The 13,613-nt window shown below is 36.0% G+C and overlaps 1 protein-coding gene across 4 annotated transcripts in view; it reads right to left on the bottom strand.

Annotated features, from left to right (window-relative positions):
* The window catches only part of LOC123762025 (longitudinals lacking protein, isoforms H/M/V), a 42,844-nt gene that overhangs the window by 5,650 nt on the left and 23,581 nt on the right, over positions 1–13,613 (bottom strand). The window contains exon 5 of one of the 4 annotated variants that reach the window (XM_069335784.1): positions 2,262–6,697. The exons of 1 other annotated variant lie outside the window; for it this stretch is intronic. In XM_069335784.1, the coding sequence (XP_069191885.1) occupies positions 6,440–6,697 (258 nt within the window). In that variant the 3' untranslated portion in view covers positions 2,262–6,439. Of the gene's footprint in view, positions 1–2,261; positions 6,698–13,613 lie in introns of those variants that run through there. 2 more of the 4 variants (XM_069335785.1, XM_069335783.1) reach the window with 2 other exon arrangements.

Raw genomic sequence — 13,613 nt, 5'->3', positions numbered from 1 at the left:
TGTACAAAGATGATAGTACCATACTGCACTAAGAACACTATGGTATATTTAACACCTCTAACCTCTCCTTGTAGCTTTTGTTTTTCAGTTCTGGGAGCCATTTATAGTTCCATGTCATTGCACCTTTTCCAGTTTACTGCTGTGCTTCTTTAGATATGGGTACCAAACAATTGCTGCATATTCCAACTTTGGTCTCACAAAGGTCATGAACAATTTCTTTAATATTTAATCATCAATAGTACTTTAAATTGACTTTAAAGATGGAAAGTATAGCATATGATCTTCCCACAATGTTCTCAATGTTCTCAAGTAACAATTTTCTATCCAGAACCACCTAGATCTCTTTCTTTATCAAAATTCTTTATAGCTTTTTCACAATTTGTAGGTTGTGTGTAGCCTATTATTTCCTATTCCACATTTCATAGCATTGCATTTATTCATAATTCGATTTGCCAAGTCTTGTTCCGTACAACTAATTTGTCCAGGTGTGAGTGTGTTTTTGACTTATCTGAATTTACTTGAGGGCTGCTATCTCTAGCAGCCTCCTCGATGGGTACAGAAAACCAGCAGCGTGTTCCTGAAGATTTTTTCTATATGGATTTCTAAACTGAAATATTATCTAGGCATTTATAGCTTCGGTGGGTAAGCAGTTCAATGTATTTATAACCCTATGGATGAAAAAGTATCTGCTTTTTGTCCTACAGTGTGGCTTGTTAAGCTTGATTCTGAGCAGTGCTCCCACTGCTCTGAATTTATCTTACCCTGTCAAAGTAGGAGAGACATAGGTACATATATATATGTATATATATATATATATATATATATATATATATGTGGATATGTATAGGTATATGTGTATATTTTTATTTTTTTTATTTTTTTTTTTTTTTGAGATATATACAAGAGTTGTTACATTCTTGTACAGCCACTAGTACGCGTAGCGTTTCGGGCAAGTCCTTAATCCTATGGTCCCTGGAATACGATCCCCTGCCGCGAAGAATCGTTTTTTCATCCAAGTACACATTTTACTGTTGCGTTAAACAGAGGCTACAGTTAAGGAATTGCGCCCAGTAAATCCTCCCCGGCCAGGATACGAACCCATGACATAGCGCTCGCGGAACGCCAGGCGAGTGTCTTACCACTACACCACGGAGACTGCCTTATATGTATATGTATATGTGTGTGTGTATTTGTATACAGGGTATGTGGAAGCTGGTCAGAACTGCATTTCTCCTTTGTTAACACACATTAATGACACTGTAAAAAGACACTGTTTATATAGGACAGATGTAAATCTGTGTATTTATGTTTGTAGGTTAGCTTAGCATTTTGAAAGCACTACAATTACCTTCTGTGGTTGATTGTTCAATAAATCACTGAATTATATGTTTAACAGATCTCTAACCCTGTCCATGGAGGACAGAAGAAAATGTATATATGCTGTTTAGCATTGTAAATATATGTGTGTGTGTGTATATAATATATATATATATATATATATATATATATATGTCGTACCTAGTAGCCAGACCTCACTTTTTGGCCTACTATTCAAGGCCCGATTTGCCTAATAAGCCAAGTTTTCCTGAATTAATATATTTTTTCTAATTTTTTTCTTATGAAATGATAAAGCTACCCATTTCATTATGTATGAGGTCAATTTTTTTTTATTGGAGTTAAAATTAACGCAGATATATGACCGAACCTAACCAACCCTACCTAACCTAACCTAACCTATCTTTATAGGTTAGGTTAGGTTAGGTAGCCGGAAAAGTTAGGTTAGGTTAGGTTAGGTAGGTTAGGTAGTCGAAAAAGCATTAATTCATGAAAACTTGGCTTATTAGGCAAATCGGGCCTTGAATAGTAGGCCAAAAAGTGAGTTCTGGCTACTAGGTACGACATATATATATATATATATATATATATATATATATATATATATATATATATATATATATATATATATATATATATATATATATATATATATATATATATACTGTATATATATATGAAATAATGCTTGAATGGTCCTTAAGCCATAAATCACGTAGGAACTCTATGACCCGACTAGGATTCGAAGTCAGGTCATAGAGTTCTCCGAGACCACCCCTCCTGTACAGAGAACCATAACACAAAAATTTATAAAAAGAGCACTTTCAAATTTACATTTGCAATTTAAGATGATTGTGGCAGGACACAGCTTCATATATTAAATAAGAGAATAAATTAAATTATATGAAGTAAATAATAACACTGTAACAATTGTAACAATTATATTTTATTTGTTTCTGGGGAGTAAGTGCTATTTTGTGATTGCTTATGCTTCCAAAGTAAAGAAAATGTGTATTAACATCTTCAAACTTTGTTTTGACTTTTGCCTTAGCTTAGGGAAAATGTCTTGAAGGTACCTGAATGCCGCCGACTTATGAAATAATGTGTTACAGCTCAATGCTGCCAACTTATGACATAACGTGTCACAGCTCTAGATAAGGAGTCGGCAGCCTTCAAGACGTTTTCTTTAAGCTGCCTTTGGTAAAGGATAAGGAAAAGGTTGAAGGAAATAATATTTATTTTCTATAACTTACAATCATATTATATTTTGTAATCAATTATACATAAGCAATCAGAAAATAGCACTTACTACTCAGGTACAAAAATTATGGTAGGTTGTGTAATCAGTTAACTAAAAAATAAAAAAGAATTATTAACTAAAAACTAAAGAATAACTGAGAAGTATCCTGGGATAACTTGGATATTTTACAGTTGAACTTGAAGAAAATATCAGTGTAGCTTATGATAAAGTTTGACAGAGGCCTATAACTTAAAGAAGTACATGTACTGTACTGTATAGTTATATTATTTTCCTTCTTTCAATATAGTGCATTACACATAAGTGCAACTAAGCACATACATTTTTCAGACATTATTTGTTGATGAATTATACACTGTGATGATATATTCTTATTTATTATGGTAAATGAAGTAAAGTTTATGTTCCTAACATTAGTATAATGAGGCATGTCATGCTGTATCTGGACTCTTAGTCACATTCTGCTTTTATATTTAAAATTCTTCATGAAATGACTGACATTAACTTGTCTGAGGAGCCCGGAAGAAAGTGTTGTTGAACTGTGCTCATTTCATGAACATGTTTGTGACGTTCGAGATTACAACGCTGAGATGTACGATAAGGGCAGTGTAGGCAGACGTACAGCTTCTCGCCTGTGTGAACTCGTAAGTGTCTCTCAAGAAAACTTGCGAAGTGAAATTCTCTGTTACAGAAGGGACACACCCGTCGAGGTGCAGGACCTTGCATCTTCTGTTGGTGAATGACTTAGTTATGTGTCATGTTTACATTCAATTATTGGCTGAATAACAAATTAATAAATAATTATACTGTACAGTACAGGTACTACATTCACTTCTAATGCCAATATTAGCATGATTAGTTACCTAAGCAGTAAAGATACAGCATAACAATAATAACATGTTTTTGCTATTACATTTACCAAAAAACAAAAACAAAACCAATACAGTATTAAGTGGAAGTTATGCAAGTAATGTTATTAATGAAACTACAGTACTGTATGTCATAATAAAGCAAGAATTTTGAAAATATGCTCGTAAGCATTCAGGTTTCCATTTTCCATTTTAAGAGAATATGGTCATGAAGCATCTGCTTTGGTACTGCATCCCAGCTACTCCTAGAAAGAAGTTTACTTGATATGTCCAAATTTTCCTGAGAGTTCTGTTGTTAATTTTGATATCAATCATGTAAACATAATTTTGCCTACACCCCACGATATTCTTCTTTGTGTCTAAAACTGATTTATGTACTCATTATAGTTTATAATTTGCTATGAACCCAATATTGTTTTGTGTACATATTGCACACTTCAAAACTATATCGAACCTGGGACTTTTTGATTGTGAACCGACTGCATTGACTTTTGCACTATAGAACCTCCTATATTCATCAAGAGCCTCTTTGTTATGTATAGATAAATCAACACTTCATTATACATCATATATTTACACTCAAATATGCCACATCATTGCTCTAATACATAATTCATGTACACATCACACCTCTATAGTTTATTCACGTGTGCCTCAACACGCCACTAGTGACCATTCGTGTACATCGACACAACACTGTAGATCTTTTATGCATAGTAGTAGGCATTCATCAGTCTCAGGAGACTATGGAGTTGTGCTCTGGTTGTCGGTTTGGAGTGCCCTCTCCAGGGCGCAAAGCCAGGGTAGGTTGATACAGGGGAAAAGCTGTTACCCATGCAGCACGTCCCCCCCCCTCTCCACAGCGCCAAAAGTCTTCAATGGAAAGGCAAACGCCAATACCTATTGAACAAACAAACAAATCCACAAGGGCCGTGATGAGGATTCGAACCTGCGTCCGAGAGCATCCCAGACGCTGCCTTAATCGACTGAGCTACGACATGGTCAAAAGGAGTTGAAACCGAAGTTCTACTGAACTTACTGGATCCTGCAGCCTCTCCGAGGCACAAACCAGGGTTTTACACAACTCCCCCCATGCACTCGAGCTATGTCAATAGGCCGTTCTCCCTCTTCGCCCTTCATTACACACAGAAATCACAATTGCGTGATGCCAATACCTATTGGTTCCAGCGCCGTCGCAGGAACTGTCAGAACGAGGTTGAAGGCAACAACGAACTGCCTTAGGGACACCAGCTCTGGAGTTAAGCTCAAAGTTGGTTGATTGGTATGCATCAACCAACCAACCGAAGTTGGTTGGTTGATGCATACATCAACATTAATTCATGTAGTCATGAACACATCATAACCTGTTACTGAAGGAGAAAGCCATAACGGCACTGATCCTCATATTCACACCATTGCTGCTGCACCTTGCATCACTCCCTTGCTTCAAAACCTTATTACAGGTCAAGCACTGCATTTTCCTTTAAAAAGATTCATTCAGTATCAATTGATGATTTGCATGGTAGAGTTATTGCTTGTACTTCAGTGAAGTAAAAAATAAAAGATAAGGTGAATAATAAAATGATATGTATTGGAAGATGTAAACACCAAGAACCTGGTTGATGAGGTTTCTCACTGGAATAGTGATTCCCAGTTGACATTAGGCCGTCGAGGTCATCTTACTCTAAAATAACACTTCTCTTCTACTCTTCAATACTTGATTGAGAGAGAAAGAGAGAGTGAGTACTCACCTATTTGTGCTTGCAGGGGGTTGAGCTTTGGCTCTTTGATCCTGCCTAAAGTACGTGTGTGTGTGCGCGTATTCACCTAGTTGTGTTTGCAGGGGTTGAGCTCTGCTCGTTTGGCCCGCCTCTCAACTGTCAATAAAAAAAAAAATTCACATATACACACACACCCAGGAAGCAGCCCATAACAGCTGGGCTGTTATGGGCTGACTCCCAGGTACCTATTTACTCCCAGGTACCTATTTACTGCTAGGTAACAGGGGCATCACGGTGAAAGAAACTCAACCCCATTTGTTTCTGCCATGGCCAGAGATCAATCCCCGGTCTGCAGGACTACATATCCAGTGCGCTGTCCACTCAGCCACCAGGCACCCTCTGTGTGTGTATGTGTACTCACCTATTTGTGCCTGCAGGATCGAGCATTGACTCTTGGATCCTCCCTTTCGAGCCATCGGTTGTTTACAGTAATGACTCCAGTCCTATTTCCTTATCATATTTAGTTTTAAAATTATGAATAGAATTTGCTTCCACAACCTGCTCCTTAAGTGCATTCCATTTTTTCACTACTCTCACGCTAAGAGAAAACTTCTCTGTGACTCGTCTGAGTTTCCAGCTTCCACCCATGTCCCCTCGTCCTGTAACTATTCCGTGTGAACATTTCATCTATTTCCACTCTGTCAATTACCACTGAGTGTGTGAGTGTGTGTGTGTGTGTATCTGTGACTTTTGTTAATGACATAAGTACTTAAATGCAATACAGTACTAACATTTCAACATTCCCTTCAGAACTTTTAAGGAATGGCAAATTTTACTTAGTTGTAATAAAAGACAGGAATATCGAGTGAAAAGTTGTGCCAGGAAGACTTTATAAATAAAAAATTGTATAGTGCCACGGTCAAGTCAAATAAAATACCAAGTAGAGAAATCTTTTAGAAATTCAACATCTAAGTATAGGTCTCATCTAAAGTTGATTAATAATAATAAAGAAATCTTGACTGGTCAGCAACACTGGCTACTTGATAGATCAGCAACACTCTCCACTTGATAGGTCAGCAACACTGGCTACTTGATAGATCAGCAACACTCTCCACTTGATAGGTCAGCAACACTGGCTACTTGATAGATCAGCAGCACTCTCCACGTGACAGGTCAACAATACACTGTACTGACTACTTGACCTGTCACCAACACTCATCACTTGGCAACAACTAGTACAAGTTTGTGGCATTTATTCAACACTGCTGCTCTGATGGCATTGAGATGGAATGCTCTGGTGAGCTTGATAGTGAATGTTGTGGTATCAGTCTAATTTCATGTGTACGTTTGTGACGTTCAAGGTTATAGCGTTGTGCTGTGCAGTAGGAGCAGAGGGGACAAGCGAAGGGCTTCTCGCCTGTATGAACCCGTAAGTGCCGCTCTAGGGAGCTTGCGAAGCCAAACTCTTTGTTACAGAAGGGACAACAGCGTCGACCTGCACGATCCCGCATATTCTGTAGATGGATAATACGCAGTTTGGTTACGTATTGTGATTCAATAAAAAAAAAATGAGTGAAAATGTAGTAAAATATAATATACTCATAAACCTAATCTTGACCTCAAGCTCACCTTAACCCTTGCACTGCTCACCTATTTTCGGCAAAAACGTCTTGGTGCAATTGTCAAGGACATATTTTTGTTATTTTTACAAATGTTCAGGTAAATTTAATGTCAAAATGTTTCCAAAGTCAACTATTTCCATTTCAAAACACAAATAGTAATGAAAACATTAAAAAACATTAAAATATAGCCAAATTAAAAAACAAAAAGCACAACTCTCTGAGCGCCTAAAGGCGCTTTGCGCAGTGCAGTGGTTAAGAGGGCTGCAACAGAACCCATGGCCACCACATGAGAAACAAATACCTATTTGATATTCCATGAGTATGACTTGGCTACAGCAGAAATACCATGCAATTAAATAAAAAAAAAAAGTGAGTGTTTATTTGTTTGTTTATTTGCAGTGTTTCGGCTACAACAGAAATACCATGCAATTAAATAAAAAAAAAAAAAAAAGTCCTAAATTATAGAATGACCTCCCAGGTACAATAAAATGCTGTTCTTCTTTTATAATTTTAGAAGAGAAACAAAGAAATACATAATTTACATGTAGCATAATTCTCAAATATTCTTCATCCTAAGGCCTTCTGCAGTTACTTCCATTCTTATGTTTTCATACCCAATTTATACCCATTGTTTCATGTTCTGTCTTGTGTTTGTAACCTCACCCAAAACTTTTGTGCCATATCACCTCACCCAAAAACGAGTATAAGGACAATGAAATTGGATGTGTAAACTAAGTCTTTGAAAATGTAGTAAGAATTACGAAACGCGTTCAGGCGTCATACCATAAATAAAAATGAATTTTGGAGAATTGATATTTCAATTACCATCGACAGTGAAGAGAAACATAAGAAACATTGAGAAATTTCGTGTTAGAATTATTAATCTTACCTTTTCGGTCATATTCAACAACATATGTTTACAAGAAAGAGCGATATATATATATATATATATATATATATATATATATATATATATATATATATATTATATATATATATATAATTATATACAGTATCCACTCAATTTAACGGCCTCTTTTATACCGATCTGCCGGTATTAACGACCGGTTTGGGAGCCCAGTATCTGGAGCCTGCTATACCGGTCTGCGGTCGATATTACCGACAGTTGGTATTGGGTTTGTTGTGGCATCAGCGTCCCCTCACATGGCGACCAGGCCGCCACCGACCTGGATCGTCCAGAGTCATATATTACATCTTAATTTTCTTTTAAAATGATTCACTTTAATGAAGAAAATTGTAAATTATTATTAATAAAATATTTTGAAACAGTTTTTATTAAGCAAAAGTCTTTGTTTTCTTATTAAATACCTTTTATAGTATGTATAGGCACTAGGTATTTTTTTTCCCACGGACCTAGTATGTACTCCGCCGGGCCATGTGTTCCCATTGTTTACCGTGAACTCGAGCGGCTAGCTTCAATTGTGAAGGATATTACTGTACTGTAATTGTGATCTTTTTAATTTACAAAATGCCAAAAGTTACCCAAAGGAAGCGCCTGACGGTTGCACAGAAGCTGGAGTTAATTAAGAAACTTGATAAAGGATATTCTCATGCACGACCAGCAGCAGAGTTTAACATCGGGAAAAGTACAGTAAGTGACATCAAGAAACAGAAGGATACTCTATTAAAATATGCCTGAAAATAAGTGTACATACAGTATGTACCCTGTATACAATATAAACAATATAAAACAAGCGCTGCAGAGGATGACGTAATCTTCACAGCTTCGTAATCTTCAGCTTCATTAAAAGTAAGTCAATTTACCAATTTTATTATAGTATTACAAGATATTAATTGTTTTTTTTCAACAAAAGCTACATATTAGTCTCTGCAAATGTATATTCTATCGTCAGCAGAGAATAGGTGAGCTCAAAATATTTCGTCTTGGCTAGCTCTCAGTGACAAGGCTCGATCGCCATTGTTATGGCATGGCCGCCACAGCCTGTGTTGTAACATTAAAAGTAAGTCAATTTACCAATTTTATTATAGTATTACAAGATATTAATTGGTTTTTTTTCAACAAAAGCTACATATTAGTCTCTGCAAATGCATATTCTATCATCAGCAGAGAATAGGTGAGCTCAAAATATTTCGTCTTGGCTAGCTCTCAGTGACAAGGCTCGATCGCCATTGTTATGGCATGGCCGCCACAGCCTGTGTTGTAACATTAAAAATACATTACCTGCACTGTTTAGGGTTAAATCAAAACACATCTCTAAAATATTATTGAGAAAATATTAACTTGCTGATTGATACATGAAATATTTTGCAATACAAAGGAATGAATCAATTTTTTCCCACCCATCTGGGCTTGATCAGACCGTGTTCACACATCATCCATGCAGCAGCCAACAACTGGCTTAATCGTCGGTGTGGCACTAAATTGGAATGCAATTACACAATGAACTTTATTTAATTTTAGTTATACAGTATAAAATATATCCTACCTGAATGTTACTTGAAAAATTACCCGACCCGACTTAACTTCGGAAATAACGGAGCTCCGTAAATAACGACTAGGGCTCAGCCCCATATAGGCTGTTAAATTGAGTGGATACTTTATATATATATATATATATATATATATATATATATATATATATATATTAGTATATTTTGGTAGCAGTCTTCCCTGTAGACATATATTATTAAATATGACCGAAAAAGTAAGATTAATAATTCTAACACGAATTTTCTCAATCTTTCGTACATTTCGTTTCACTGTTGGAGGTAAATCAAAAATCAATTCTCCAAAATTCATTTTTATTTCTTGTCTGACGCGACACGAGCGCGTTTCGTAAAACTTATTACATTTTCAAAGACTTTAGTTCACAAATACACAACTGAATAGAACTTACGCATCTCCGCTTTTATATCTACATTTGAGTGAGGTGGAAGGGGTGATGTGGCATTAACACAAGACAGAACAAGATGTGGTATTAATAGGGTATTAATTTCATCAACACAAGACAGAACAAGAGTATTAATAGGGTATTAATTTCATCAACACAAGACAGAACACGAAACAATGGATATTGAATAGAAGTGTTTGTAGAAAGCCTATTGGTCCATATTTCTTGATGCTTCTATATTGGAGCGGAGTCTTGAGGTGGGTAGAATATAGTTGTGTAATAATTGGCTGTTGATTGCTGGTGTTGACTTCTTGATGTGTAGTGCCCCGCAAACGTCAAGCCGCCTGCTATCGCTGTATCTATCGATGATTTCTGTGTTGTTTACTAGGATTTCTCTGGCGATGGTTTGGTTGTGGGAAGAGATTATATGTTCCTTAATGGAGCCCTGTTGCTTATGCATCGTTAAACGCCTAGAAAGAGATGTTGTTGTCTTGCCTATATACTGGGTTTTTTGGAGCTTACAGTCCCCAAGAGGGCATTTGAAGGCATAGACGACGTTAGTCTCTTTTAAAGCGTTCTGTTTTGTGTCTGGAGAGTTTCTCATGAGTAGGCTGGCCGTTTTTCTGGTTTTATAGTAAAACCTTTTCTGGTTTTACTATAAAACCAGAAAAACGGCCAGCCTACTCATGAGAAACTCTCCAGACACAAAACAGAACGCTTTAAAAGAGACTAACGTCGTCTATGCCTTCAAATGCCCTCTTGGGGACTGTAAGCTCCAAAAAACCCAGTATATAGGCAAGACAACAACATCTCTTTCTAGGCGTTTAACGATGCATAAGCAACAGGGCTCCATTAAGGAACATATAATCTCTTCCCACAACCAAACCATCGCCAGAGAAATCCTAGTAAACAACACAGAAATCATCGATAGATACAGCGATAGCAGGCGGCTTGACGTTTGCGGGGCACTACACATCAAGAAGTCAACACCAGCAATCAACAGCCAATTATTACACAACTATATTCTACCCACCTCAAGACTCCGCTCCAATATAGAAGCATCAAGAAATATGGACCAATAGGCTTTCTACAAACACTTCTATTCAATATCCATTGTTTCGTGTTCTGTCTTGTGTTGATGAAATTAATACCCTATTAATACTCTTGTTCTGTCTTGTGTTGATGAAATTAATACCCTATTAATACCACATCTTGTTCTGTCTTGTGTTAATGCCACATCACCCCTTCCACCTCACTCAAATGTAGATATAAAAGCGGAGATGCGTAAGTTCTATTCAGTTGTGTATTTGTGAACTAAAGTCTTTGAAAATGTAATAAGTTTTACGAAACGCGCTCGTGTCGCGTCAGACAAGAAATAAAAATGAATTTTGGAGAATTGATTTTTGATTTACCTCCAACAGTGAAACGAAATGTACGAAAGATTGAGAAAATTCGTGTTAGAATTATTAATCTTACTTTTTCGGTCATATTTAATAATATATATATATATATATATATATATATATATATATATATATATATATATATATATATATATATATATATATATATATTTTATTAAATATGACCGAAAAAGTAAGATTAATAATTCTAACACGAATTTTCTCAATCTTTCGTACATTATGCTTCACTGTTGGAGGTAAATCAAAAATCACTTCTCCAAAATTCATTTTTATTTCTAGTCTGACGCGACACGGGCGCGTTTCGTAAAACTTATTACATTTTCAAAGACTTCACAAATACACAACTGATTAGAACTTGCGTTTCCCTGATTTTATATCTACATTTGAGTGAGGTGGGAAGGGTGATGTGGCATTACATTTGCGTGAGGTGGGAAGGATGATGTGGCATTAGAGGATATTAATAGGGTATTAAAAGTATCAACACAAGACAGAACACGAAACAATGGATATTGAATAGAAGTGTTTGTAGAAAGCCTATTGGTCCATATTTCTTGATGCTTCTATATTGGAGCGGAGTCTTGAGGTGGGTAGAATATAGTTGTGCAATAATTGGCTGTTGATTGCTGGTGTTGACTTCTTGATGTGTAGTGCCTCGCAAACGTCAAGCCGCCTGCTATCGCTGTATCTATCGATGATTTCTGTGTTGTTTACTAGGATTTCTCTGGCGATGGTTTGGTTATGGGAAGAGATTATATGTTCCTTAATGGAGCCCTGTTGTTTATGCATCGTTAAACGCCTAGAAAGAGATGTTGTTGTCTTGCCTATATACTGGGTTTTTTGGAGCTTACAGTCCCCAAGTGGGCATTTGAAGGCATAGACGACGTTAGTCTCTTTTAAAGCGTTCTGTTTCGTGTCTGGAGAGTTTCTCATGAGTAGGCTGGCCGTTTTTCTGGTTTTATAGTAAATCGTCAGTTGTATCCTCTGATTTTTGTCTGTAGGGATAACGTTTCTATTAACAATATCTTTCAGGACCATTGTTAATAGAAACGTTATCCCTACAGACAAAAATCAGAGGATACAACTGACGATTTACTATAAAACCAGAAAAACGGCCAGCCTACTCATGAGAAACTCTCCAGACACGAAACAGAACGCTTTAAAAGAGACTAACGTCGTCTATGCCTTCAAATGCCCACTTGGGGACTGTAAGCTCCAAAAAACCCAGTATATAGGCAAGACAACAACATCTCTTTCTAGGCGTTTAACGATGCATAAACAACAGGGCTCCATTAAGGAACATATAATCTCTTCCCATAACCAAACCATCGCCAGAGAAATCCTAGTAAACAACACAGAAATCATCGATAGATACAGCGATAGCAGGCGGCTTGACGTTTGCGAGGCACTACACATCAAGAAGTCAACACCAGCAATCAACAGCCAATTATTGCACAACTATATTCTACCCACCTCAAGACTCCGCTCCAATATAGAAGCATCAAGAAATATGGACCAATAGGCTTTCTACAAACACTTCTATTCAATATCCATTGTTTCGTGTTCTGTCTTGTGTTGATACTTTTAATACCCTATTAATATCCTCTAATGCCACATCATCCTTCCCACCTCACGCAAATGTAATGCCACATCACCCTTCCCACCTCACTCAAATGTAGATATAAAATCAGGGAAACGCAAGTTCTAATCAGTTGTGTATTTGTGAAGTCTTTGAAAATGTAATAAGTTTTACGAAACGCGCCCGTGTCGCGTCAGACTAGAAATAAAAATGAATTTTGGAGAAGTGATTTTTGATTTACCTCCAACAGTGAAGCATAATGTACGAAAGATTGAGAAAATTCGTGTTAGAATTATTAATCTTACTTTTTCGGTCATATTTAATAAAATATGTCTACAGGAAAGACTGCTACCAAAATATACTAATATATATATATATATATATATATATATATATATATATATATATATATATATATATATATATATTTATTTATTTATTTATTTATTTTGCAGCATTCCACAGTTAAATTTTAAATTTTTATTGTAGCACAAAGTTGCCAGTGAATGATTATCATTATTCTGTTGCATTTACCTAAAAATGTGGTTGTATTTTTTATTGTCTTATTATACTGTAGTGATAAATATGTATCAAAACGTGTCACATATACTTTTAGCTTTACCAATTTTTTTCATAATTTTTTGTTTACCTTAGAATATTTGAGATAATATATTACTTCATTATTTACGTCATCTGCAATTCAGTCATTCAGTCATATGATTTGTTTACAAACATGTGACAAATTTAGTCGTAAGAGGTTAACCAGGTTTCTGAAATACAGCCCAAAAAGGGTTAAGTAAAAAAAAAAAAAATGGATTATACAGATTTACTTATACTGTATTCTTAGAACATCTTCTATAACTAAACATACATATGTATTTAATATTACTTGTACCATTCTCACAAACTGCAACAATTCATGAAAGAAAATTCAA

Source organism: Procambarus clarkii, chromosome 34 (assembly GCF_040958095.1).
Source record: "Procambarus clarkii isolate CNS0578487 chromosome 34, FALCON_Pclarkii_2.0, whole genome shotgun sequence".
In the NCBI taxonomy this organism is placed as follows: Eukaryota; Metazoa; Arthropoda; class Malacostraca; order Decapoda; family Cambaridae; genus Procambarus; species Procambarus clarkii.
This window is presented reverse-complemented; position numbering and strand designations above follow the sequence as displayed.